This window comes from Platalea leucorodia (genome assembly GCF_965183815.1).
Source record: "Platalea leucorodia genome assembly, chromosome: 7".
In the NCBI taxonomy this organism is placed as follows: domain Eukaryota; kingdom Metazoa; phylum Chordata; class Aves; order Pelecaniformes; family Threskiornithidae; genus Platalea; species Platalea leucorodia.
Window position 1 is genome coordinate 4,744,422 of NC_138829.1, and position 20,812 is coordinate 4,765,233.

A 20,812-nucleotide genomic window follows, 5' to 3' on the forward strand; every position below is an offset into this window, starting at 1 on the left:
CCAAAAACGTTGCAAGCCCCCATTCCTCCTCCCCACCGGGTGGGCACGTTGGGCAGAGGAACCCCATCAGCACAGCCTCGCTGCCAGCCATCGCTCCTTCCCCTCGGGCTCTCCTGCGCCGTCAGCCCCTACCTGCCGTGGGACGTGAGGTCCATCACCCGCTTGACACATACCCCTCACATCAACTCGGGAATGATCAAAGACAGGGGAGATGTTGCTGTTAATTTGTATTTAGCCCCCAAAGAGACATTTCCCGAGCCTCCACCTGCTCTCTCCATTCAAGGTGGAGGGGGTTGTGCTGTTTGGGGCTGAAACGTTGGTTTTTCGCTGTTACTGCACCCGGTGCGGGTTGAGACGGGGCTCCCGGGTGCCTCGCTGTGGGGAAGGGGACAAGGACTAACAGACAAGGGTATTGCTGGGAGCAGAGCGCGTGAGCTCAGTAGGCTAAGGCAGAGCTATTGTTGGGTTGTAGGTGCTAAATAAAGCAGGTCCTGATTTGGCACAGCATTTGAAGCCTTTAGGATGCAAAGCAAAAGCATCATCACGGGCACGGTAGTGTGCTGCAGCACAGATATCTGCAGGGCCACCCCCGGCCTCGTGGGGTGTCACCGTGGGCCCCCCAAACCTGCAAAACACCCAGTAGCTACTGAGCAGGCTGGAGTGGGGGAGGCTTCTTCGTGGAGAACACCCCATCATGGGGTCTGGTGGGGTTTTGCATGTTGCAGAGGAAGGATCCCCCTCCCTGTGAAACCACATTGATGTCAGGAGGATAAAAGTATTTTTGGGTACCCACCCAGCCAGGCACAGAGGTGCTACACTGCAGATAATGAGTGGGAAGGAAGAAGTCATTTCAGTCAGTGCGTTTTGAGGTCCCAGGTCACCCTTCTGAAGCAGGTTGTGAGACCATCTTTGATGGCACATAATTTTTCCGTGCTCAAAACAAAATCTCTTTATTTCTCTTTTAAGTGGCCGTTTAAATTTTCAGCACATACCATCTTCCTTCACACCATAAATCAGTGTCTGCCATCTGCAAAACAGCCATTTGCTCGTCCTAATCTCGAGCACACTGTAAGCTTCAGTGGTTCCCGCGTTCTCTGGAAAAGGGCAGCGAGGAGCTTGCCCATGCAGTGGCACGACGCCGGCTCCCTGTGGCTAATTCGCGGCAGCTCAGCCGCAGAAACCCAGCCTCTGAGGACGTGCCCTCATCTGCGGGCTGGTTCCTCCTACCATCCATACCCATAGCACTACGTCCTCCAAAAGGTCCGTGAAGTTCAGTAAGGTGTCTGAAGCACCGGTGGGGTGGTGGATGGCACCTGATCAGCTCCTTATGTTGCTGTTGATGCTATATCGCGCGTGGTTAAGCGGTGTCAGGAGCTCAATGGGAGCTCTCATCTCCTTACCTTTGTGCTGCAGATGTCCCAGCCTGGCTGAAGAGCCTCCGGCTGCACAAGTATGCCGCCCTCTTCTCGCAGATGACGTACGAGGAGATGATGGCCCTCACCGAATGCCAGCTCGAGGCACAAGTACGTCCCACATCAGTCGTAAAGGAATCAGCCACGGTCCCGACTCATGCAGTTGGTAGATGAGACACCTCCAACGCCTCTTTTTACGTCTTCACGTGGAAGACATTTTGCCCACAGGTGGTTGGAGAGCAAGCAGAGAAAGGAAAATTGGGTCTTGGGGGGTGAAAAAAACCCATGTTGTACCTGAAAATGGCTTTGTCCCAGATTTCTTACTGGAGTCCCAGCATGAGAGTCCCATCACTGGGAGCTGCGCTTGGGTTTTTGTCCCGTTGGGATTAAGTTTAGGAGTTTCAGGGGCACAGTCTGCAGTACCCAACTCCTTTAAAGTCAGTGAGGCTTTGGTGGCCGATTGCCTTGTTAACCTTTGAAAATGTCCCCGCTTTCAGATTGACCTCTGCATTATCCTCGGGGCGAAGAGGGTCGGGCAGCACCTTTGCTTTCACTGTTTGAGATATACCAGGGAGGGACAGACTAGCTGGAGACCTGTTATCTTCAGCAAGTCTCTAAGTGATCTTCTATCATGTCCCCCGCTAATCCCTGCACTCAGAAATTTGATTAATTTATAGCAGCCCTTTTCATTTAGGGGAGGAAAGATTTGGGCTGACCAGGCTGTCCTGTGGAAATGTTAACGCCAGGTTTTGTGCTGGTTTTTTGCAGAACGTTACCAAAGGCGCAAGACACAAAATAGTCATCAGTATCCAAAAGCTAAAAGAAAGACAAAACCTGCTCAAATCTTTAGAAAGGGTAAGTAATCGCAACCACTTTTGTATTTTGTCTTTTTCAAGAAGCCAGGAATTAATTCTGGGGTGAAGAACTCTTCGGTTACGCATGTTGTTGGGATCTTTTGCAGAGAAATCTGTTGCTGGCTTCACCGCATCTGAGTGGTGTCTCAAACACTTCTGCACCAGATGCAGGTTTTATTTGGGACTGTATTTTGCAGAGTGGGTCCTAATCCGTCTCTGGCACTCAGGCAGCTAGGATGGATATACCCTGCAGCACTGGTACAAGCCCTGCCCAGCTCCAGGGTGCTCGGAAGCACCTGAGCTCCAGGGGATGGAGGGCACCATCCCAGCAACACTGGTGGGAAGGTGGTCACCCATCTGCTGAGCCGTGGTGCAGGACCAGCTCTAGCCACACCAGCCGCCACGGTCCTCTCTCCCACTGGAGAACCAGCTGGGCAAAGCCTTTAACCCCTGGTTATCCCTTGGCCGCCGGGTTAACTCTCCCATCTCGATGCCGCTGTCCCTCTCTAGAGACCCCTCCATGTGCAGCAGTGCTTACAGGGACCCCCAAGCCCTGCCCCTACCTCTCCATCCCCCCAAAGAAATAGGATTTCCCAGTGTGTGTCAGGTCAAGGGCCGCTGCGCTTTTCTGGAGCATCATACGGGCAATCTGTCCCCAGATAAAAAGCCAGACACCCACGTCAGTGCCTGAACAGCAACTTGAATTTCCAAGGAGAACAAATAAAAACTTCTTTGTCCCTTCGACAAAAGCTGAAACTCTGCAGAAATGGCTGTCAGAGAAGCACCAGCACCACAGACTGGCTGGGAGCAGCCCACCCAACCTCTTGCTATTTGTTATTGCAATATTATATTATATTTAATTGCACCGGCTTCAAACAGCAACTTGCAGAGCCTCCTGCTAGGGGCTTTTAAATACTTATGCGGTGTGTTGCTATTTATTGGTGTTTTCGTTAGCTCACTGCTTCACTATTTATTTATAATATGGGATTGTACTCGGAGTATGGCAGGAGCTAATAAAGCCGTATTTACCTCCGTGTATTAATAATAACTATTAAATCTGAGAGACAGCCCACTGGATTGAGCTTGCTTCGGCAATGTGTTTTCCAGGCAATTGCACAGCCTCTTCCCCCGCTTCTCCGCCTGGGTTTTGAAATATGGTATTGATTGACTGGCGCGGTGCGGGAGCTTAAGCCCGGTTCAGCTGACACAACCAGCCACGCACGCTGTAAAATACAGGATAAGTGGCAGGGACTGCATCTGAGCCCTCGTGGGGTGGGTTTGGGCGGTGGGGCTGTGACCGTGTCCCACTTTGCTGGGGCTCAGAGTCGCCCGTGAGCTGCTTTATTTGGGAGGAGACGTCTCTGGTTTTCCAGGCTTCCCATCCAATTTCTTTTTGCTAAACAAGAGCATGTGTGGGACTTGATTTTTTTGGGGGGGCAGTGTCTGGCTGCTAAAGATTGCTGCTTTCTTGGAAAGAGCTGCTCCACCCCTCTCTGCCGGTTAGCAGAGCAGGATTTTTTCCCCCCAAAATAGTGCCCAGCAGACTGATGCCAGGTCTTCGAGAGAAGTGGAGCTGAGATGTCCAAGAGTGAGCTGGGGGTGCAGCAGGAATTAGGGTGAACAACCACGTCAGGGCTTCGGCTGGCTCGCGCGCAGCCTGTGTGCCCGCTTTGTGTCCCTCCCCTAGGCACAGCCAGGACTCACCCCAAAAGCTGCCTCTTTCCAAGCGGCATCCCATGAGCCAGACCCTGCGATGAGCTGTTCTGGTCCAGGCTACATTAAAAACAAAATGCAGTTATTTCCCATCAGCTTTTCAGCGTGGGAAGAGAATCTGACCGTAGAAAGGGATGATCCACACTCATAACTGAGAGCAAGGCTGGGGGTGTACCCAAATCCTCTTCCTCCCAGGTAGACCTCCCCCAGGCTCTCCAAGCTGAATGTTTTTGCTGTAGGGGCATAAGTTCACCTGCAGCCTTGTGGTTTCCCCTTCTGTGTCCGACCACAAGCCACCCTGCTCCCCTTGAATCCCTCCCTTTCCCCTCTGCATCTGCTCCCCCAGTCCGTCCCAGTATGGACAGGGACATCCCTGCTTCGCTGCTGCAGGACGGGCTCCTGCATCCCAGGTGGTCCTGGACTTTATAATGGTGGTTGCGGGGCATAAGGATGCTATCGCAGGCTCTTTGGGGCAGAGCAGTTACAGAAGGCCCAGCTTGAAGGCAGTGCTGGAAACTGGATACAAACCCATGTTAAAAAATATAATTGAAATTAAATAGGGCAGAAAAGTCACGATTGTGGGATTGCTGGGGAAGGAGCAAGATACCTGCTGGTCTGGGCATGGAAATCTCACAGGACGAGTCGCTCTCACAGGGTTTGCATCTTCCTGGTGGAAATTTGGAAACGCTGAAGCTGGATTGTTGCTGGTTTTGGGTCCCAGTGGTTGACGGGGCACATTCATCTCTGGGGATTCAGGTCTGAGCGCATCCATGGATAATCAGGCACAGTCCCTGCAGCAGCTCCGTGCTCCCCTGGTCTAAGCAAAAGACTCGGTGAATGAAACATGGCTGTTGAGTATGGACTGGAGCAGGAGTGAGGCCGTCGGCTTTGCTGGGGATTTTCTGGGGGGTAACAGTAGGGGTCTGGTTCACAGTCGATGTCCTGTTGTCCCTGCAGAGACAAACCCTTTTCTCTCCGCTTGAATCTGCAGGACATCCTGGAAGGTGGCAACTTGCGTGTCCCGCTGCAGGAACTGCACCAAATGATCCTCACCCCCATCAAAGCCTACTCTTCCCAAAACTCAAGCACGGAGGAGCACAGCCGGGACGCGGACTCGCATCACCCCTCCTCCCTGATCGGCTCGGACAGCCAAGGCTCTGACTGCAAGGACTCTGCCGCGGGGGGGATGCAGCAGCACCATTTGCCGGGATGCGAGGGCGAGTCGGGGGGGGCCCCTTTGCCCGAAGGCGACTTGCCCGGACAGTTCACCAGAGTGATGGGGAAAGGTGAGCTTGTTATTGGCGTCCTCGCTAGGGAGAGCCGCTTCGGGGCAGGGTGCCTGCGGTGGCGGCGCTGGTAGCAGCCTTTCCCCGAGCTCCTGCAGGCCGCGGTCCTAGGGGTGATGATTTTTTGAGGCCCCATCATGCTGTGGTAAGAGGTAAGAGTGTGGGTGGGGAGGTGGGCAGTGATTTTTGGGAGGGGTAGCGATGGCACGGGCTGCCTGCCCCAGGTCAGAGGTGGATAGCATCCTCTCCCTGCCCCAGGTCAGGGGCGAATATCATCCTCTCCCTTCCCATTCAGAGCCCTGGGGGCATCCCATCGGTCCAGAGGTGTTTTCAGCAGCGTTCCTCGGACTTGCTTTGCTTTTGAGGGGGTAGCAGTGGTGCATGGGCTGGTTGTGAGCCCTCTTGAGTGCAAATCAGCTGGGTCCAAGCCCCTTTTTAAGCCCTAATTTAGATGCAGGACATCCAAAAATACTCCGGTGCCGTTCCATGCCTAGTGCGGGGTGCATGGCCTTGCATCAGGATTAACACACTGGGAGGTGCACTGGAGCGATGTGTGGTAGGAACCGACCTCCTGTGCCGTATACAGGGCTCTTGGAGCAAATTTGGATGAGCTTGGATGTGTCCTAAGCCCCGTCGGTGGCACCTGAGCTGCCGGTGCTGGCTGCCTGGAGGGGGATCTCCCTGGGGAAGAGGGGAGGGGAGTCTCATCGGCAGGCTCACACAGGAGACCAGGAACAGAAAGAAACTCATTGGGATGCCACGAAGAAATATCAGCTGTGTCCCTATTTCAGACCTTTTTTGCAAAAAAGAGATGAGATGTTTTCTATATAAAAAGTTGATGCAAAATTTCGCACCAGCTAATTGACTGCATGCACAGACAAACGTGGGTTTCTGGCCCCATTTTAAACCCGCTGATGAATTCAGCTCCTGACAAATGCCTCCGTCACGCACGAAGCTGTACATATGGCCCGAGCCTTGGCAGGACAAGGTGTCCTCCTGGACCGCAAAGCATTCCTGCCCGGGGGTTATGACAGGAGAGACTCATTTCTCTGTGAACTCATTTCCACTTGCTTTTATAGGATTAATTCCGAAAGAGGTTAAAATCCATCGGGAAAGGTAGGAATCCCTTTGCAGCGGGAGCAGATCTTGGCCGTAGGAGCAGGAGCTCTCCCAGTGCCGGCTCTTGTCTAGGAATAGGGAATAATCCTGTGCCCCTGATTTGCTCAGGTCTAATTTTGGTGACTCCAATGGTGTCACTCTGGATTTACACCAATGTAACAGAGAACAAAATCCAGCCCTAAATATAGGATGGCACGGCAGGAATTGGGGAAGGGTGTATTTTCTCGCTGATGAGAAGACTCACCCATGGGACAGGGGAAACAGGACGTCCAAGGCGTTTGTTGGACCCCCCTGGACCCCAGCTCGCTGTCCCCATGCCCATTTCTCTTCTCTTCTCTCTTTTTTGTTTTTCCAGTATGCACACAACTTTTAGTTTCCCGACCCGACGAAGAGAATATAAGTTCCTATTTACAGCTCATAGACAAATGTCTAATCCATGAGGTGAGTCGTGACGGGTCATCTAAAACTGTTGTTCTCATCACTTAGAAACTGTTTCCAAAGTGTCTGTTTATGTAAACTTTTTGGTTTCTAACACAAATATTTTTGGGGGGTATTAATAGTAATTCTGACAGAACAGGGCTGGAGCGGGCGGTAGCTCCAACGTGGCGCATGGAAATGTTGCCCCCCGTCCACGCTCGCTTAATTGCCAAGACCTGGAGCTGGGAAATTCATCCGGCTCATGACAGTCTGATCAGCAGCTGGATGAAAGAAAAAATCCCGGGATGAACGTGCAGACAGACCCGGCGATCCCTTGGCTGCCTCTTGTTTTGCAGCATGTGGTCTTGGGATTTTGCAACGGGGGCATCTGTTTCTGCTCCCAGCGGATCTGCCTTTGCCAGGTGATGGCTTGGGATGGCCAAGGCTGTGCCGCAGGGCTCCGGCACGCTCCTGCCCGGTGGCAGGGAGGGATGGCCGGCGTCCCCCGTGTCCAGCAGCGTTTCGTACCCGTGCCAGCTGCACCTGGAAGAACAAGCTGCTTCTCATCGCCTGCCCATATGGCAGGGGTCGGGGGGAGATTGCACACCCTCTCATAGAAGCCACAGGCTTTAAACATTTCTCAGTTATTTGTTTATTAAAAAATAGGCTGGCAAAGCACAGGAGAATCTCCTCTGGAGCGGGCTGGTGGCTGCAAAACCCCAAAATGTGCTGCACGCCACGTGGAAGAGGAGAGAGGCGGCTCACAGTCCCTTGCCTTGCAGCCGAAGCCCCTGCCCAAGCCGTGCTTGTGCAAAGGTTTGATCCACGCATCTCTGCAGGGCCAAGCACGGGGGATCTTGAATCGGGATGAAATAATTGGATACTGGGCAAAATGCGAGTGCTTCAGTGTATTTTTTGAACCGTGCTCCCGGACACCTCTGTCGATCACAGGGAGGATTTCAGTGCATTTTGCTGGCAGCGCCTGCAGTGTCAGCCAACATTGGGCCCCGTAAAATACGGGGTGGTGGCACCACTGTTTGGGTTTGCTGCAGGACAGGTTTAGAGCCGTGGGTACGCTCTTCTCGGTGCTTTACACAGACGCGGGCAGCGGCGAATAGCTGTAGGGGCTGGAGGGGAGAGCATGTCTGCTCCCACTTGCTCCCCTCTCAGAGAGCCTCGGAGCCTAGAAATGGTGCCCAGACTTTCTGGACGGCCGAGCAGGGCATCGCTGGAGGAGCAGAGGCGTGAAGAGAGGAGCGAGGATGGTGGGAGCAGATGCCCAGGGCTGGAGAGCGAAGCCAGGAAGGCACAGAGCTGCAGAGGGGCTCATGTTCCAGCAGCGCCTGGAGGGACGTGGTGACGCAGCATCACCCCACCGGTGCCAGCCTGTGTCCCAGGACCGCGCGTCGGCTCTGGCAGCGCCGGGAGACAACATCTTCTCTGGAGGGCGGTTCGGAGCAATCAAGTCAGACGCTAATTAGCCTCCAAATTGTCCTCCAGAGACCTCCGCTCCTCTCCGCCGGCGGCGCGGAGACGTTGGGTGTCTAAAGTTAGCTGTGGTGGGCACGTGGATGTCCCCGTAACCCACACCACCTGCCTGGAGGACTGGGGCGTTTCGGGAGGAGGGGTGTCCCCTGCGTGGGTGACCTTCTCAGGGAGCCCGGGTGGGTGACAGGGCTCACCCTGGGTGACCTCCCGCAGAGGCTGTTGGCACCGGGAACAGAGCTGAGCTCTGCCCAGCCCCGAGAAGGAGGAATAGGATGCAGGATGCCACGGAGCAGCTCTGCTTTCCAAATCCCAGCTTTTTCCCACCCCAGCAGCGTTTTCTAGAGCCACGTCCAGGTGACAAGTGTCACCACCAGCCATCAAACCCCGCGGGGAGCTGCGCTCACACCCCGGCAGCAAGCGGGGAGCTGCAGCACGAGCAGTGGGTCTGGGGGCTAGGAGGGGTTAGCGGGGAGGTTTTGGGGATCCCTGTTCTGCCCAGGGGGGCTGGCAGCCTCAGGGCCATCGCTCTGGGGCGCAGGGGACGCTGCTGGAGCATTTTCTCAACCTGAGATGAGTAGATCCTCAAGAGAGACCAGGGTTTCCCTCTGGACTTGCCGATGGGGCTCAGCTCACACCACCGCCTGCTCCAGCTGCTTTTCTTTACATGCGCACCCACATATGCATCCCTGCTTGCTTAGTCCAGAAAAATATTCATACGTTTCCTATTTTTCTCTTTTTTTTGGGGGCAGGCGTTTACAGAGATCCAGAAGAAGCGGCTGCTGTCATGGAAACAGCAGGTGCAGAAACTCTTTCGGTCTTTCCCTCGGAAATCCCTCCTGGAGCTGTCAGGCTATCGGCAGCAGAGGAGGTACGCCGGCTTTTGGGGAGGGATGGATGCAGCAGCCGGGGGGCCCGGCAGGAGCATCTCAAGAGGGACCGATGTCTCCCAGCAGGGAGGGACAGATCCTGCTGGATTCAGAGCCGCATTTCGGGAGGGAGGAGGGTTGGAAAAGCTTCGGCAATAAAACCCCAGGCGTTGGCTGGGAAGGGAAAGCAGCAGTAAGTTTGCTTGCGTGTGTGGTCTGCGTCTACCCCACCGATTCCCACCGCATCTCCCTGGCTCCGAACCCGGCGCTTCCCAGCTGTGCAGCCTATCCCCGGCACTGGGCGGCCAGCTCTTTGCTGCCGCCCTTTGCTAATTACATCAGTGCTGGAGTTTCACCAAAAAGCCGTCAACTGGCAAAAAAAGGCTTGGAGGGTGCAGAGCCCTGGGGCTGCGGTCAGAAAGCCAGGTGGGGCTGTGTTGCAACCACTGTGTTTCCTCACTTCCAAGGTGATGCTGGATTTTGGGTGATCCTAGAAAGCGTTGGGGTTATGGCAAGAAGAGATATTTTTAGATCAGTTTTAACAACAACATCAGCCTTTTGTTTCGTTCTGCTAAGTCTATTTTATTGCAATGTTGTGCAAGTTCTTTCTTCTCAAAGAGAGTTTTGGAGGTAACTGGGAGCATTGGGACAGCTGGGATGTGAGTTCAGAAGGAACAAGCGCAGAACCAGAGTGTTCCCCAGTGGAATGAAATGAAATATTTTGGAATGGAAAAAGCAAGCAGTTTCAATGGTCACGGCAGGATCAGAAGCAGAATAGACAAGAGCAAAGGTTTTCGATGGACCCGTTTGGTCTGGGCCATCACCGGCGCAGCAGTTTAGCTGCACACCCAGGCCGACCCCAGACATGAGGTGGGGCTGCAGGCTCAAAACGGTCCCAGTCCCTCTCCCGGGGCTGCCCAGGATGCTCTCGGGTTTCCTTGCTGCTTTTGGGTGGTTTGCATTTTGCGTTTCTTCTGCTCCTTCTGCTCCTGGGAAGCTGCAGGCAAGGAAGGAGCAGGCGACCACTCCTGCTTTTCTCCTGGGGATTTAATGGCAAGAGCGTTTTTTGGATGAGGTTTAAAGAAACCCAGTCATACTCCTGCCTCGTAAATTTATCCGGTTTTGGGATCCCAGCGTGCTCATGTCGCGTGAAGCGTGTTTGCAGCCATCCGCACAAGCAAGAGAGATGAGGGCTGGGAGGAAGATGAGCTGAAACATCTGCGAGGGTGATTAAGTGCTGGGGAAGGGCAGGGGGGAACGGGGAGCGTAAAAGCAACCGCAGCTGTGGGTTTGCAGAGCGCTCCTATCCTTGGCTGTGCTTAAACCCGGTAACGGCATTGCAGTCCTGCTGCCCAGCTAATCAGGTAGAGACACCAAGCCACCGTTGCGTGGCGAGGAGACCAGCACTGCGTGTGTTTCCAAGGATTACCTGATGATTTTTGTGTCATTCCTCTGGTTTTAAATGCAAAAACCTACATGGAGGGATGCCAGCATGTCTGACCCGACCTTCCAAGCAGTAAAGATGGTTTCGTGTCCTGAGATGGGTGTCTCAGGATATTTGGGCTGTGTGGTCTTGGGTCCAGATGGTTTTGCTCTGACCAGAGGGAGCTGGATGAAGGTTTGCAGCGCAGAGTCAGTCCCACCTCTGCACCAATGTGCTTTTCGCTCATTCCCTCCTAGAAAATCTTGGACTTGTTAGGTCATTTTAACCAAGTTTTCCAGAACTTGAGAAGTCTCAGAGAGGACCATGTTCATAAAACTGAACCTCCTGGAAGGGGAGAAGGTCCAGCGCTTCAAGCATTCCCAGTAAAGAAAACCCAACAGCATAAGCTGAACCTTTGTCAGACACTAGAGAATCCACACACAAGAACTCTCTTCTGTACAGCCCAAAGGCATGAAGAGTTTAAGTTAAAACCCAAGATATCAGGCACCGCTAGCTCCAGTGCCTGGGGAATTGCCTGCATTATTTTAGCTTGCATTTAAGAATAGGCCCATTTTGCAGGAGTAAAATAAACTTTAAAACAAAATAACGTGAATCTGAGAACTGCAGAAGGGAGGGAGGGTGACTGGCAGACGGGAAGAAGAGGGGATGCTGCTGTCGTATGCCCAAACCTCCTTCCCGCTGCACGTGCAGGATGGAGGACCGTCCTCCCGGGATGGGAGGCTCGGGGCAGGAGCAGAGCTCGCGGTGAACCCATGGCCGTGGGATGGGCGTGGGGTGGCGAGCATCAGTATGGGGCGTGGGGTGGCGAGCATCAGTATGGGGCATGGGGTGGTGAGCGTCGGTCCGGCGCTTCGCAACAACGCAGGGGCACCCTCAGGACATTTGGCTGTTGGTCTGAGTGCACCAAACCAGCCGCTCGCCCCCGTGCCCGCACCAGCGTTCCCTTGCAGGGGACAATTTCTCACCCTCAATGCTTTCTCTCTCCGCAGCCGAGGCTTTGGCCAGTCAAACTCCTTACCGACAGCCGGATCTGCAGGGGCAGGACTGGGCCGGCGAAATCCCCGCCAGTTCCAGATCCCCTCCCGCAACCTCCCCACCGCCCGGCTGGGGCTGCTGGGCCCCAGTGGGCTGCTGGGCACCCCCCAGCGCAGCCCCGCCGCCAGCCCCGCCATCCTCAAGCAAGGCAGACAGGTTGGTCGGCATTCACAGTGTCTCCAGCTTTTCCATCCCTTCCCTGTAAGCTTCCGTTGCTTTTTCTCCTCTAACTTCTCCGGATCCCCTTTTTTTCCTTCTTTAGTTCAAGCCAAGCAAGCGAGAGCAATTTATTCTCCATGCAGCTGGGTGCAGAAAAGGGACTGGCAGGAGGGGGGCAAACCGGGAGGCAGAGGGGAGAGAGATGAGCCAAAGGGGGTTATAAAATGTGGTCCAGAGACCTCCGTTTTACATCCTGCACCCCTTTTTTGTTTGCTTCCCGCAGAACCTCTGGTTTGCCAACCCCGGGGGCAGCAACAGCATGCCCAGCCGGAGCCACAGCTCGGTGCAAAGGACGCGCTCGCTGCCGGTCCACACCTCCCCGCAGACCATGCTGATGTTTCAGCAGCCAGGTAGGAAGCGGAGATTGGCTTTTTCACTTACCCGCAGCCCGGCGAGAGAAGGGGAGGTTGCGTGAAAGGAGCCGCGCCAGCGAGCCTCACTGCAGGCGCGTCGCCCGTGCCAGCGCAGCGCACTCCGGCACGCTCGCAGCCACGCTAGTATCTTTGACACTGGTCGGATTACTGGGTTGATTGAACCAGAGACATCACTGGAGGGATTTTGACCCTATATATAACATCTTGGCCCTATATATAAATAGACTGGTGCCTTACCTAGCTTGCTTCTGAGGGGCTTCGTGTCAGGTGGGGAAGGCGGTAGCTCTTCCATCACCTTTTTTGCTCGTGTATGGACACAGAGACGTGATGCTGTGTCGGTGCTTCCTTCCCAAACACTGCAAAAATGCTCCCGTATATAGGAGCATCCTCCGATTCATGGGGGTTCCTGCGGAACCTGGACCTGAACCTGCAGCATTCTTCCCAGGAGGACATTCCTGCCTTTTTCTCTGTATATCCCTTCATTAGCCTTTAAGCATGCCTTTTCTTACCAACACACTTACCAGAACAATTTATACCCCAGGACAGGGAGTGACACCCCCCCAGTAAACTAAACCTCATCCGTAAGCTTCTGCTGTGGTTTCAGCTTGGCAGCTCCCCTCGCATCACATGCCTGCGCTGTTTTAACTGCATAATTTAGGCGGCAAATGTCCTGTACAGCAAAAGCAGCATCTGTTCTCGGGTATTGATTAAACACCAGGACAAGGGCACATTTCTGCAGGCGCTGAAGGAGAATAAATAGTTTTCTCTTTGCGTGTTAGCCTGCGGTGAATGAGGGCGTGGGAGGATTAGGGAGCCAAAGATGCGGACTGAGTCGCGAGGAAAATAAGCAATAACACGGGGCTGGGAGACCTCAGTCCTCCTGGACCTCAGCCCATGTTTCTGTCAGCTGGTGGCAAGCAGGAGATGCCGTCCAGCGGTAGCAAAAGCCGTATTTGCAGCTTTTCGCAGACCGGGGGCTGTTTTGGTGCTGTGTGGATCAGGCCGGGGTGTTGCAGCGCACCAAACTTCATCCCCCCCTTTTTTGTGTTCACCCCCAGGGATGTGGCAGCGGGGCCATGGGCAACCGAGCAGCAGCCAAGCTGGCCACGGAAAAGCCGGCCGGTGGCTCTGCCGGTCTGTGCTGCCATCCCACGTCTGAGCGCTAACCCTGCCTGCGCGCTGCCTGCACAGGCAGCTCCCGGCCCTGCTGCTCCCCAGGGCCGCTTTGAACATTTTACACATCTTGAGGGTTTTCGCAGGGCCTGAGGAGGGGGAGAGCCCGGGGCTGCCCCTCCCAGGGCAGGGGGTCCCGCTCTCGCCCCAGCTCCCCCCAGCATCTCTGATGGGTGCCTGAAGCCCTCATTTCCCTCCACCTTCTGCTGCAATGCCCTTGAGCCTCCCCAGATTTGCCCCTTCTCGATAAGAAAGAGGGGGGCGATGACTATTTTTGCAAACATCTCTTGCCGGAGGTGACTACACCGGGAAGCGAAGCGCTGCCAGAGTCCGGCCATGCGGTCCAGCCCTCCCGGGGCATCTTTTGGGTGGTTTCCTACCCCACGTGCACCCACTCGGGCAGCAGCAGAGCAGGCAGGGGCTGTGGGGCAGGCGGGCAGGGTCCCTGCCAGGTCCCCTGACCGAGGTCTCCTGTCCCTTTCTCCCTGCAGAGTTCCAGGTGCCGGTGACTGAACCTGACATCAACAACAGGCTGGAGTCCCTGTGCCTGAGCATGACGGAGCACGCGCTCAGCGGTGAGCACTCCCTCCTCCTCGGGCTCTTCCAGCACGTCCACGCCACCTCCGCCGAGCCCCCCGGCGCCTGCCCCTGCCCCGCGCCCCCCAAAAGCTGGGACAGGCTCTGGCTGTGAGGGGATGGGACGGCGGCGGGGCTGGATGCAGGGATGTTCCCAGGGATGATCCCAGGGATGCTCCCAGGGATGCTCCCAGTGGGGGTCAGACGGGGACATTGGCTTCTCTCGGCAAGGTAGCCGGGCCAGAGGGGTAAAACCGAACGCAGGGATCGCACCCAGCACTTAGTGGAGTCGGTGCTTATTAGCCACTAGTTAGCTTGCTAATAATAATTAGTATGAGCTCGCTAGTTTGTTATTAGTTCTTGATAAAGCCCTTGCCACCAGAGCGCTCGAATGGTTCACAGGCTTTGGAGTATTTTACCCTTCTGCCACCGGCGTCCCTCGTTTGACCGGGGGGTGCAGGAGCCCCAAGGCCCAGGGCTCAAACCCTGCCACGGGCTACAGGGTGCTGTGCCGGGCGCTGTGCCGGCGGCACTGGCGGCTCCTTGCCCGCGCCTGGGGCGGCTGCGGGTGCCAGCCTGGGTGGGCGGATAGCGGGCACGGGGAGGGAGGAGGACCAGGCGGAAAAACGAGCAGGGAAGGTGGAAAAGGCAGCAGCAGCATGATGGAGAGGCCGGCACAGCAAAAAGCACCGGCACCAGAAGCGCCCCGTGCCCCTCGCTGATGCACCAGACCCCCAAGCACGAACAATGACTCCCCGGCGATGGGACGAGTGTGGCCGCCTGCGTTGCCCAGACCCTGCCAAATAACCAGCTCGGGTCTCGGCCCCGGCAATCCCCGGACGGCGTCGAACGGCTGAGGACGGGAGCCCTTGGGGAGGATGAGTGCTGCCGGGTTCCCACCACCGGCACGGCTCCCTGCGGCGATGTGACAGCCCGTCCCGGGGAGAGGGACGCGAGAGCACGGACTGTAAGAGGCAGCAGGGCCCTGGCAGCGCCACGGCAGCATCCTCAGCCGGCAAAACAAGGACACTTCTGTCACCCGAAGCGTTTCTCCGGCGTGTGCCCAGGCGAGGCTTAGCTGTCTTGTTCCTCTGCAGGGTACTGTTCCTCCGAGTTATTTTTTCCAGGTCGCATACCCCGAGCCTCTGGAAACCGGTCGTGCTATAAATAGCTCTTAAAAAAATAAACCTTCGGGGGAGAAAAAAAAAAAAAAAAGGCGTAACAAACCTGTTTGTTTTTAGTCTTAAGGAGGGAGGTGGCCGTGATGCCCTGGGTAGTGTAACAGGGAGTGCTCTGTTTGGGGGCTGACCCGCTGCCGCTCTCCATCGGGGAATGGGGGTTTGGGATGGGGGACGGGGGCCGCTGGGGCCGCGGGAGGGTTGGAAGTGCTGTTGGGTGTTGATTTCTGGCCCTGTGAGAGCTGCTGGCACCCGGGGGGTGGCGGAGAGGGAGCTGCTGGCAGCAGGGTCGTTTGTGCGGCTTTGGGATGGGTCGTGGACCCCTCGCTCCTGGGCTCGGGGCTGTGGCTGGATGCGTCCCTGCTGTCACGGGATGCTGGGGACGGGGGCTCGGGGGGGGACAGAAACAGCCCCTGGGGAGTTTTTTTCTGCCATGGTTCTCAGATGGAGGAAAATTTTGCATCCTCTGTGGTGCGAGCACTGCAGGGCTGGGTTAATTGGGGGGCAAGGCAGCCCCCCGGGATGGGCTCCATCCCTGTCCCCCTGCTCCTGGGCACTGGGGCATGAACTTGTCCCGCTGTAGGGGGGTCCCAGACTCGCACTCACCTTGGGCTGCCCAGAAACCCCCCCTGCTCCTGGAAAAGGTGCCATGGGGACGTGGCAGAAGGCCTGGACCCAGTGCTGGGACAGTGACTTGCGGCGGGGGGCTGCCGTGGGGTGGGGACAGACGGCAGCACGCAGGCACCAGCAGAGCGCTGACACCCCAAAACCCTTCCGCACCCCCTTGGGGAGATGGAGGGGTGGCCCCGTGGTACCACCTCGCTGCAGGGGCTGCAGGTTGGGGTGCTCTGGGGGTCCATCCCTCCCCCAGCTCGGGGCGGGGGTACCGGTGCAACGTGAGCGGCCGCTCGCCGGGGCTGCTCCTAACTCTCCCTTCCCGCTTGCAGATGGTGTCGACCGAACCTCCACGATCTAGAAGGCGTCGCGACGGGGACGCTGGCCGGGAGAACAACTGCTGCGGGTCCAGCGGCGAGGTCGGGGCTTGCAGGGAGCCTCAGCGATAGCTTGCATCCTTTCTCCTCTCTCTCCTCTCCTCTCTCTTTCTCTCTCTCCTGTTTTAATTTTGTGAATGTGTAGATTGTCCTTGTGAACATATCATTAGACTTGGAATTTGTGTTGTCATTTATTACATCCATGCTAGGGGGGAAAAAAAGGGCAAAAAAATCGACGACGACGATGAAGAAGCATGGGGAGGGTGGGGGGGATGCGGCAGGAGAGTGCTGACAACGGAGGGTTCACCGGAGCACCGTGGGCAAACCCTGTTTCTGGACAAGGATACGAATGCATATGGAATATCACACGGGTGTGTATGACCAAAAACCCTTTGGGGAGGATTTGCCTGTCCCACCGGGGGCTTTGGGGCCGGTGGTCCTGTCTCTTGAGTTTCGCTAGGTTCAGGCATGGACTGGCCCCAGCGAGCCCAGATTTTAAAAAAATTTTAAAAAATAACCCCAAAATTTCCTTTCGTTTTAGCCAAGAGCATCCGCAGTTTCGAGGCAGCGTTGTGCACAGGGCGGTGGAGGCGGAGGGGCGGTGGGCGCCCGCTGGGTGCGGGGTCAGCTCCCCCCATCCCTGCGCCCCGGCGTGGGTCGGGGTGCGGGGACGCGGGGCTGGGGCGTCTTGCCCGGCGCGGGGTCCCGGGGGATGTCGGCGAAGGGGGGGGACGCTGGGTGAGTTTCCTTGTCTCTTGCCTTGCCTGCACGGATACCGGGAAGGTGCTGCAACCTGGCTTTACACATCTGCCCCCAGCCTGCCAAAATCCAGCGATGAGGGGCTTTTCCAGCCCCGGGGCGGCCGGTGAGGGATGAAGGAGGCTTGGGAGCGAGCGTGTGGTTTTATTTAGCCAAATAAAAAAACTCAAGCCCCAAAGGGCACCAAAATGCAGCTCCACGGCCCCATTTTCTTGGCATTAAACATGTGCCGGGGAGAAGATGTGGATGGCAGTGCTCAGCTGCACCCTCATCCGCCGCTGCGTTGCTTCTTATAACGGGGAGCTAAATTTGGTCCGAGGGCATGAAATAGATAAACCCATCACAGCACTGCTCAGGCCTGTGCTTAAAGCAAGATTGGGGCCAGAAAAGCCATCGGTGCCTGTGGTGATGCTCGGCGTAGCGCCGGCTTCGCTCCCACCGGTCCTGATGCTGCTCCGAGTCCTCTGATGGAATAATAAATTTAAAATTAATTAATGAAGGGAGGTGACGGTGGGAGCGGCAGCCATGGGGGTTGCAGCGATATTCCCAAAATGGGCTCGGCCGGGAGCACCCACGGGCAGCAGCGTGTGCCGGGACCGGCCGGAGCAGGGCTGGGGGCTGAGGGAGAACCGGAGCTTTGGCTGTGCCGGCGGGGATGGGAGATGTGTGAATCCACTTGCCATGCAGCATTTTTAAGTCATTTTCTAAAAAAAAAAAAAAAACCAACCAAGTGCCAAATGCAGTGTTTTATGTTTGCTGTTCCTTGGTGTCCTGTTGCCCGGCAGGCGTGAGATGGGGGGAGATGTTGGGGAGGGAGCGGAGAAGGGAAAACCCGAAAGCGAGGGAGGTTGGGAAGGGGCGTGAGGAGGTGAAGGCGAAGCGGGGGTCGGGGGGGGCTGAGCCGCAGGCACCGGCCGGCGCCGGGGCCCGGGGTCCCCCCCGAGCACCCCCAGGTTGTACGAAACCGAGGTGCGAACACAACCGCCGTAGCGGGAGCCTTCCCCAGGGAAGGCTCACATGTATTTACGGAGCTGAAATTCTATTTATTCCTTTGCTGACTATAGAAACAGAGGTTATCTGATTGTTAAGAGATATTATTTTGGATATATTACCTATTAACTTGCTATGGCTGGTAACCATGATAATGTCTGTTATTAACAACCACCAAATAATTCAATTGTTTTTTTCCTTTTGTTAAAAAAAAAAAAAAAGCTTATTTTCCATTGACAGTGTATAGGTTAATAACAACTTAGTTGTGTTTGCTGTTTCTTGGTTTTTTTTTTTTTAAGTAAAAAAAAACAAAAAAAAGTGGCTTCAGTTGCGTTCGGGAAGTCCTGCCCGGCTCTGGGTGCCCGCACTGCGTGCAGGCCAGCTGAGCTCCAGGGAAAGAAGTTTAAAAAGGGGAAGAAAAAAAAAAAAAAAAAAAAAGCTCGAATCCTAGAAGAAAATAAAAATTATTTATAAAAAGAAAAAAGAAAAAAAAAAAAACCAAACCACAGTTGCATGAGTGAGGCTGTGAAGTCAAATCTTTAGTAATAAAGCGGCAGTGCCTTTCTTTTTTGTATTCACCCGTTCACCCCCCCGTGCAACTGTTCTGTACCACGCGCGCGTCGTGGCGAGGGCGATGATGTCGTGGCGAGGGCGATGATGTCGCCGCCGCGGGGGCCCTCGGGTGGGCATCTCCCCCCTGCTCCCCCAGAGGCAGCCCCTGGCCCCCCAGCACCCGCCGGGGACCTTTTACTGGTGCTGTTCCCCTGAGCCGTCCCCGGCTGCCGCGGGGGAGGCCGGCCAGCTCAGCGCCCAAGTGTCCTTGGGTCCGGCGGATGCTCCCCGCGGCTGCGACACCCAGGGAAAAAAAGAAAAAAGAAAACGAATCCCTTTTCTTTCGAGGTGTCCTCCCCCTCCCCAGGGACAAGCCCTGAGCTCGACTGGACTTGAGCTGGGCTTTGCCTTTGCTTGCTCAGCTCTTTAAAAAAAAAAAAAATCTTGGGGGGGGTGGGTTCAAGCCCGGCCAGCATCCAGCAGGAAAATCCAAAACTGTGATTTACGCCCGCGAGCGGCGCGGAGCGAAGCTCGAGTTTGGTCAGCACTTAGGGAAACTCTTTCTGTTGTCACCTTTCTCCATGTCGGGGCGCGGCCGTGCCCCAGGTTTGGCTTTCTGAATGTGCCTGATGGAAAGTGGGTCCTGCAGACGTCTATAATTTGCACACAGCGACGATAACACTAAAGTTGATTTTATACAAGTCATCAGAGTTTGCAAAGTGAGTTTTATTTTTTGTATTCCTTTATCTTTACTTAAAGGTGAATGTGTATTCCTCTGGGAGGAATAGGAAGAAAAAAAAAAACAAAACAGGAATGTTAATAATGTTAAACAGAATACTTCCTCCCTTATTAATATATATAACCCTTATGTATTTATGCATATTGTAAGCTTACTTTAAAAAGCTTTGAACTCTCTTCTGTTGCATGCCGTTCCCGGGCAGCCTTTTATTGTACATGCATGCCTTTAGTCCTGGTTTTTCTGTACAAAGTTAGTGCACAAAGAACTATTTTTGCCTAGTTAATGTTGCCGAGCAATGCATATTTTTTAAATTCTTTTTTTTTTTTTTTGTCATATATGGAAATAGCATGTTTGTTACATGTAAAAGCTTCCCGATATAAAGAAATACTAATGTTTGGAGATGCCGGTCTTTGCAAGTGTACAGTTTTCAAATGTTGTTCCCAGTGAAACACCCTCGTGATTTCGACTTGCTCCAATGTATTTATTACTCATTTCCTCCCATGTAACTAGGAATCATGGCTATATTTCATATCAACGTTATATTGAAAGTGAAGGGAGATGATTAATACAAGGTTTTGTAACACCGGGGTGTGGCGCCTCCTTATTTACGCTCTTCTTGGCAGATGGCCTCGTACTTTTAAAAAAAAAAAAAAAAGTCAAATAAGTGGCCGGCCCTGTGGGGCGAGAGGGGAGGAGGAGCGGCGTAGGACTGCAGGGGAGGTTAGTAGCTTTGTATAAAGCCCGTGGCAGGACTTATAAATCCCTGGTATTCCCCCCGCGGCCGCTTCTCTGTCCCTTTGGGACGCCCACGTCCCGGGAGCTGTTGAGACACGGGATTTTCTTTTGAAATCGGCAGGAATTGGGGCCGGAGCAGCTGGGAGGCTGCCGCTGAGGCTGCGGAGGCACACGGAGGAGCCGGCTTGGCCGAGAACCTCAGCGTGTGCCTGGAGACGTCTGGGTCGGGCTTTTTGGGCTTTTTGGGGCTGATTCGAGGCTAAAAACCTGCAAATTTTAGACCCGCTTTGGGCCAGAGCGGGCAGGGAAGGATGCTCTGAGCTGGCACTGCTGCTCGGCCGCAGGAGCTGCCGAGGGCAGGACCCTCACTTCTGGCCCAGGTTTTTTTCTCTATTTTCTCAGCTTTGGGCTCTGCGGGAGCTGGTGCTGTTTGCAGCATCACCGCGTCGCTGAGGGGGGCAGGGACCCCTCGGATCGCCCCGTCCCACCCCTGGCTCGGCGCAGGGGCAGCGAGAGCAGGGTGCTCGGGTTGGGGTGGGCTGCACAACCTCTCCGGGCAGCCTGGTGCGGGGTTAGACCATGCTTATGGTTAAAAAAAGGCTTTTTCTGACACCTAAATGGAATTTCCTGTGTTTCAGCTTGCGGCCATTGCCTCTTGTAGCAATTTTTATCCCCCTCACCATTGGATGCATCAGTAAGATCACCCTGAGCCTCCGCTTCTCCCAGCTGAGCAAGCCCAGCTCCTGCAGGCTCTTCTCAACCAGTCCAAGCTCTAAATCATCAGCTTGGCCGTTTGCTGCACTCGTATGTCCCTGTCCCTCCTGTCCTGGGGAGCCCAGCACTGGCCCAGCACACCAGCTGTGTCTCACCAGTGCTGAGCAGAGGGGCAGG

At 55.2% G+C, this 20,812-nt stretch overlaps 1 protein-coding gene across 4 annotated transcripts in view; it reads left to right on the forward strand.

The window, feature by feature from the left end:
• SAMD4A (sterile alpha motif domain containing 4A) overlaps positions 1 to 16,300 on the forward strand; it is a gene marked incomplete at its 5' end in the record, with an annotated part of 103,731 nt that extends 87,431 nt beyond the window's left edge. For 2 of the 4 annotated variants that reach the window (XM_082316614.1, XM_082316616.1), the window contains 9 exons: positions 1,414 to 1,523; positions 2,181 to 2,267; positions 4,971 to 5,265; positions 6,740 to 6,825; positions 9,039 to 9,157; positions 11,589 to 11,790; positions 12,077 to 12,203; positions 13,892 to 13,975; positions 16,102 to 16,300. In XM_082316614.1, the coding sequence (XP_082172740.1) occupies positions 1,414 to 1,523; positions 2,181 to 2,267; positions 4,971 to 5,265; positions 6,740 to 6,825; positions 9,039 to 9,157; positions 11,589 to 11,790; positions 12,077 to 12,203; positions 13,892 to 13,975; positions 16,102 to 16,130 (1,139 nt within the window). In that variant the 3' untranslated portion in view covers positions 16,131 to 16,300. Of the gene's footprint in view, positions 1 to 1,413; positions 1,524 to 2,180; positions 2,268 to 4,970; positions 5,266 to 6,739; positions 6,826 to 9,038; positions 9,158 to 11,588; positions 11,791 to 12,076; positions 12,204 to 13,891; positions 15,176 to 16,101 lie in introns of those variants that run through there. The other 2 variants (XM_082316613.1, XM_082316615.1) reach the window with 1 other exon arrangement.
• Positions 16,301 to 20,812: the final 4,512 nt, after the last annotated feature.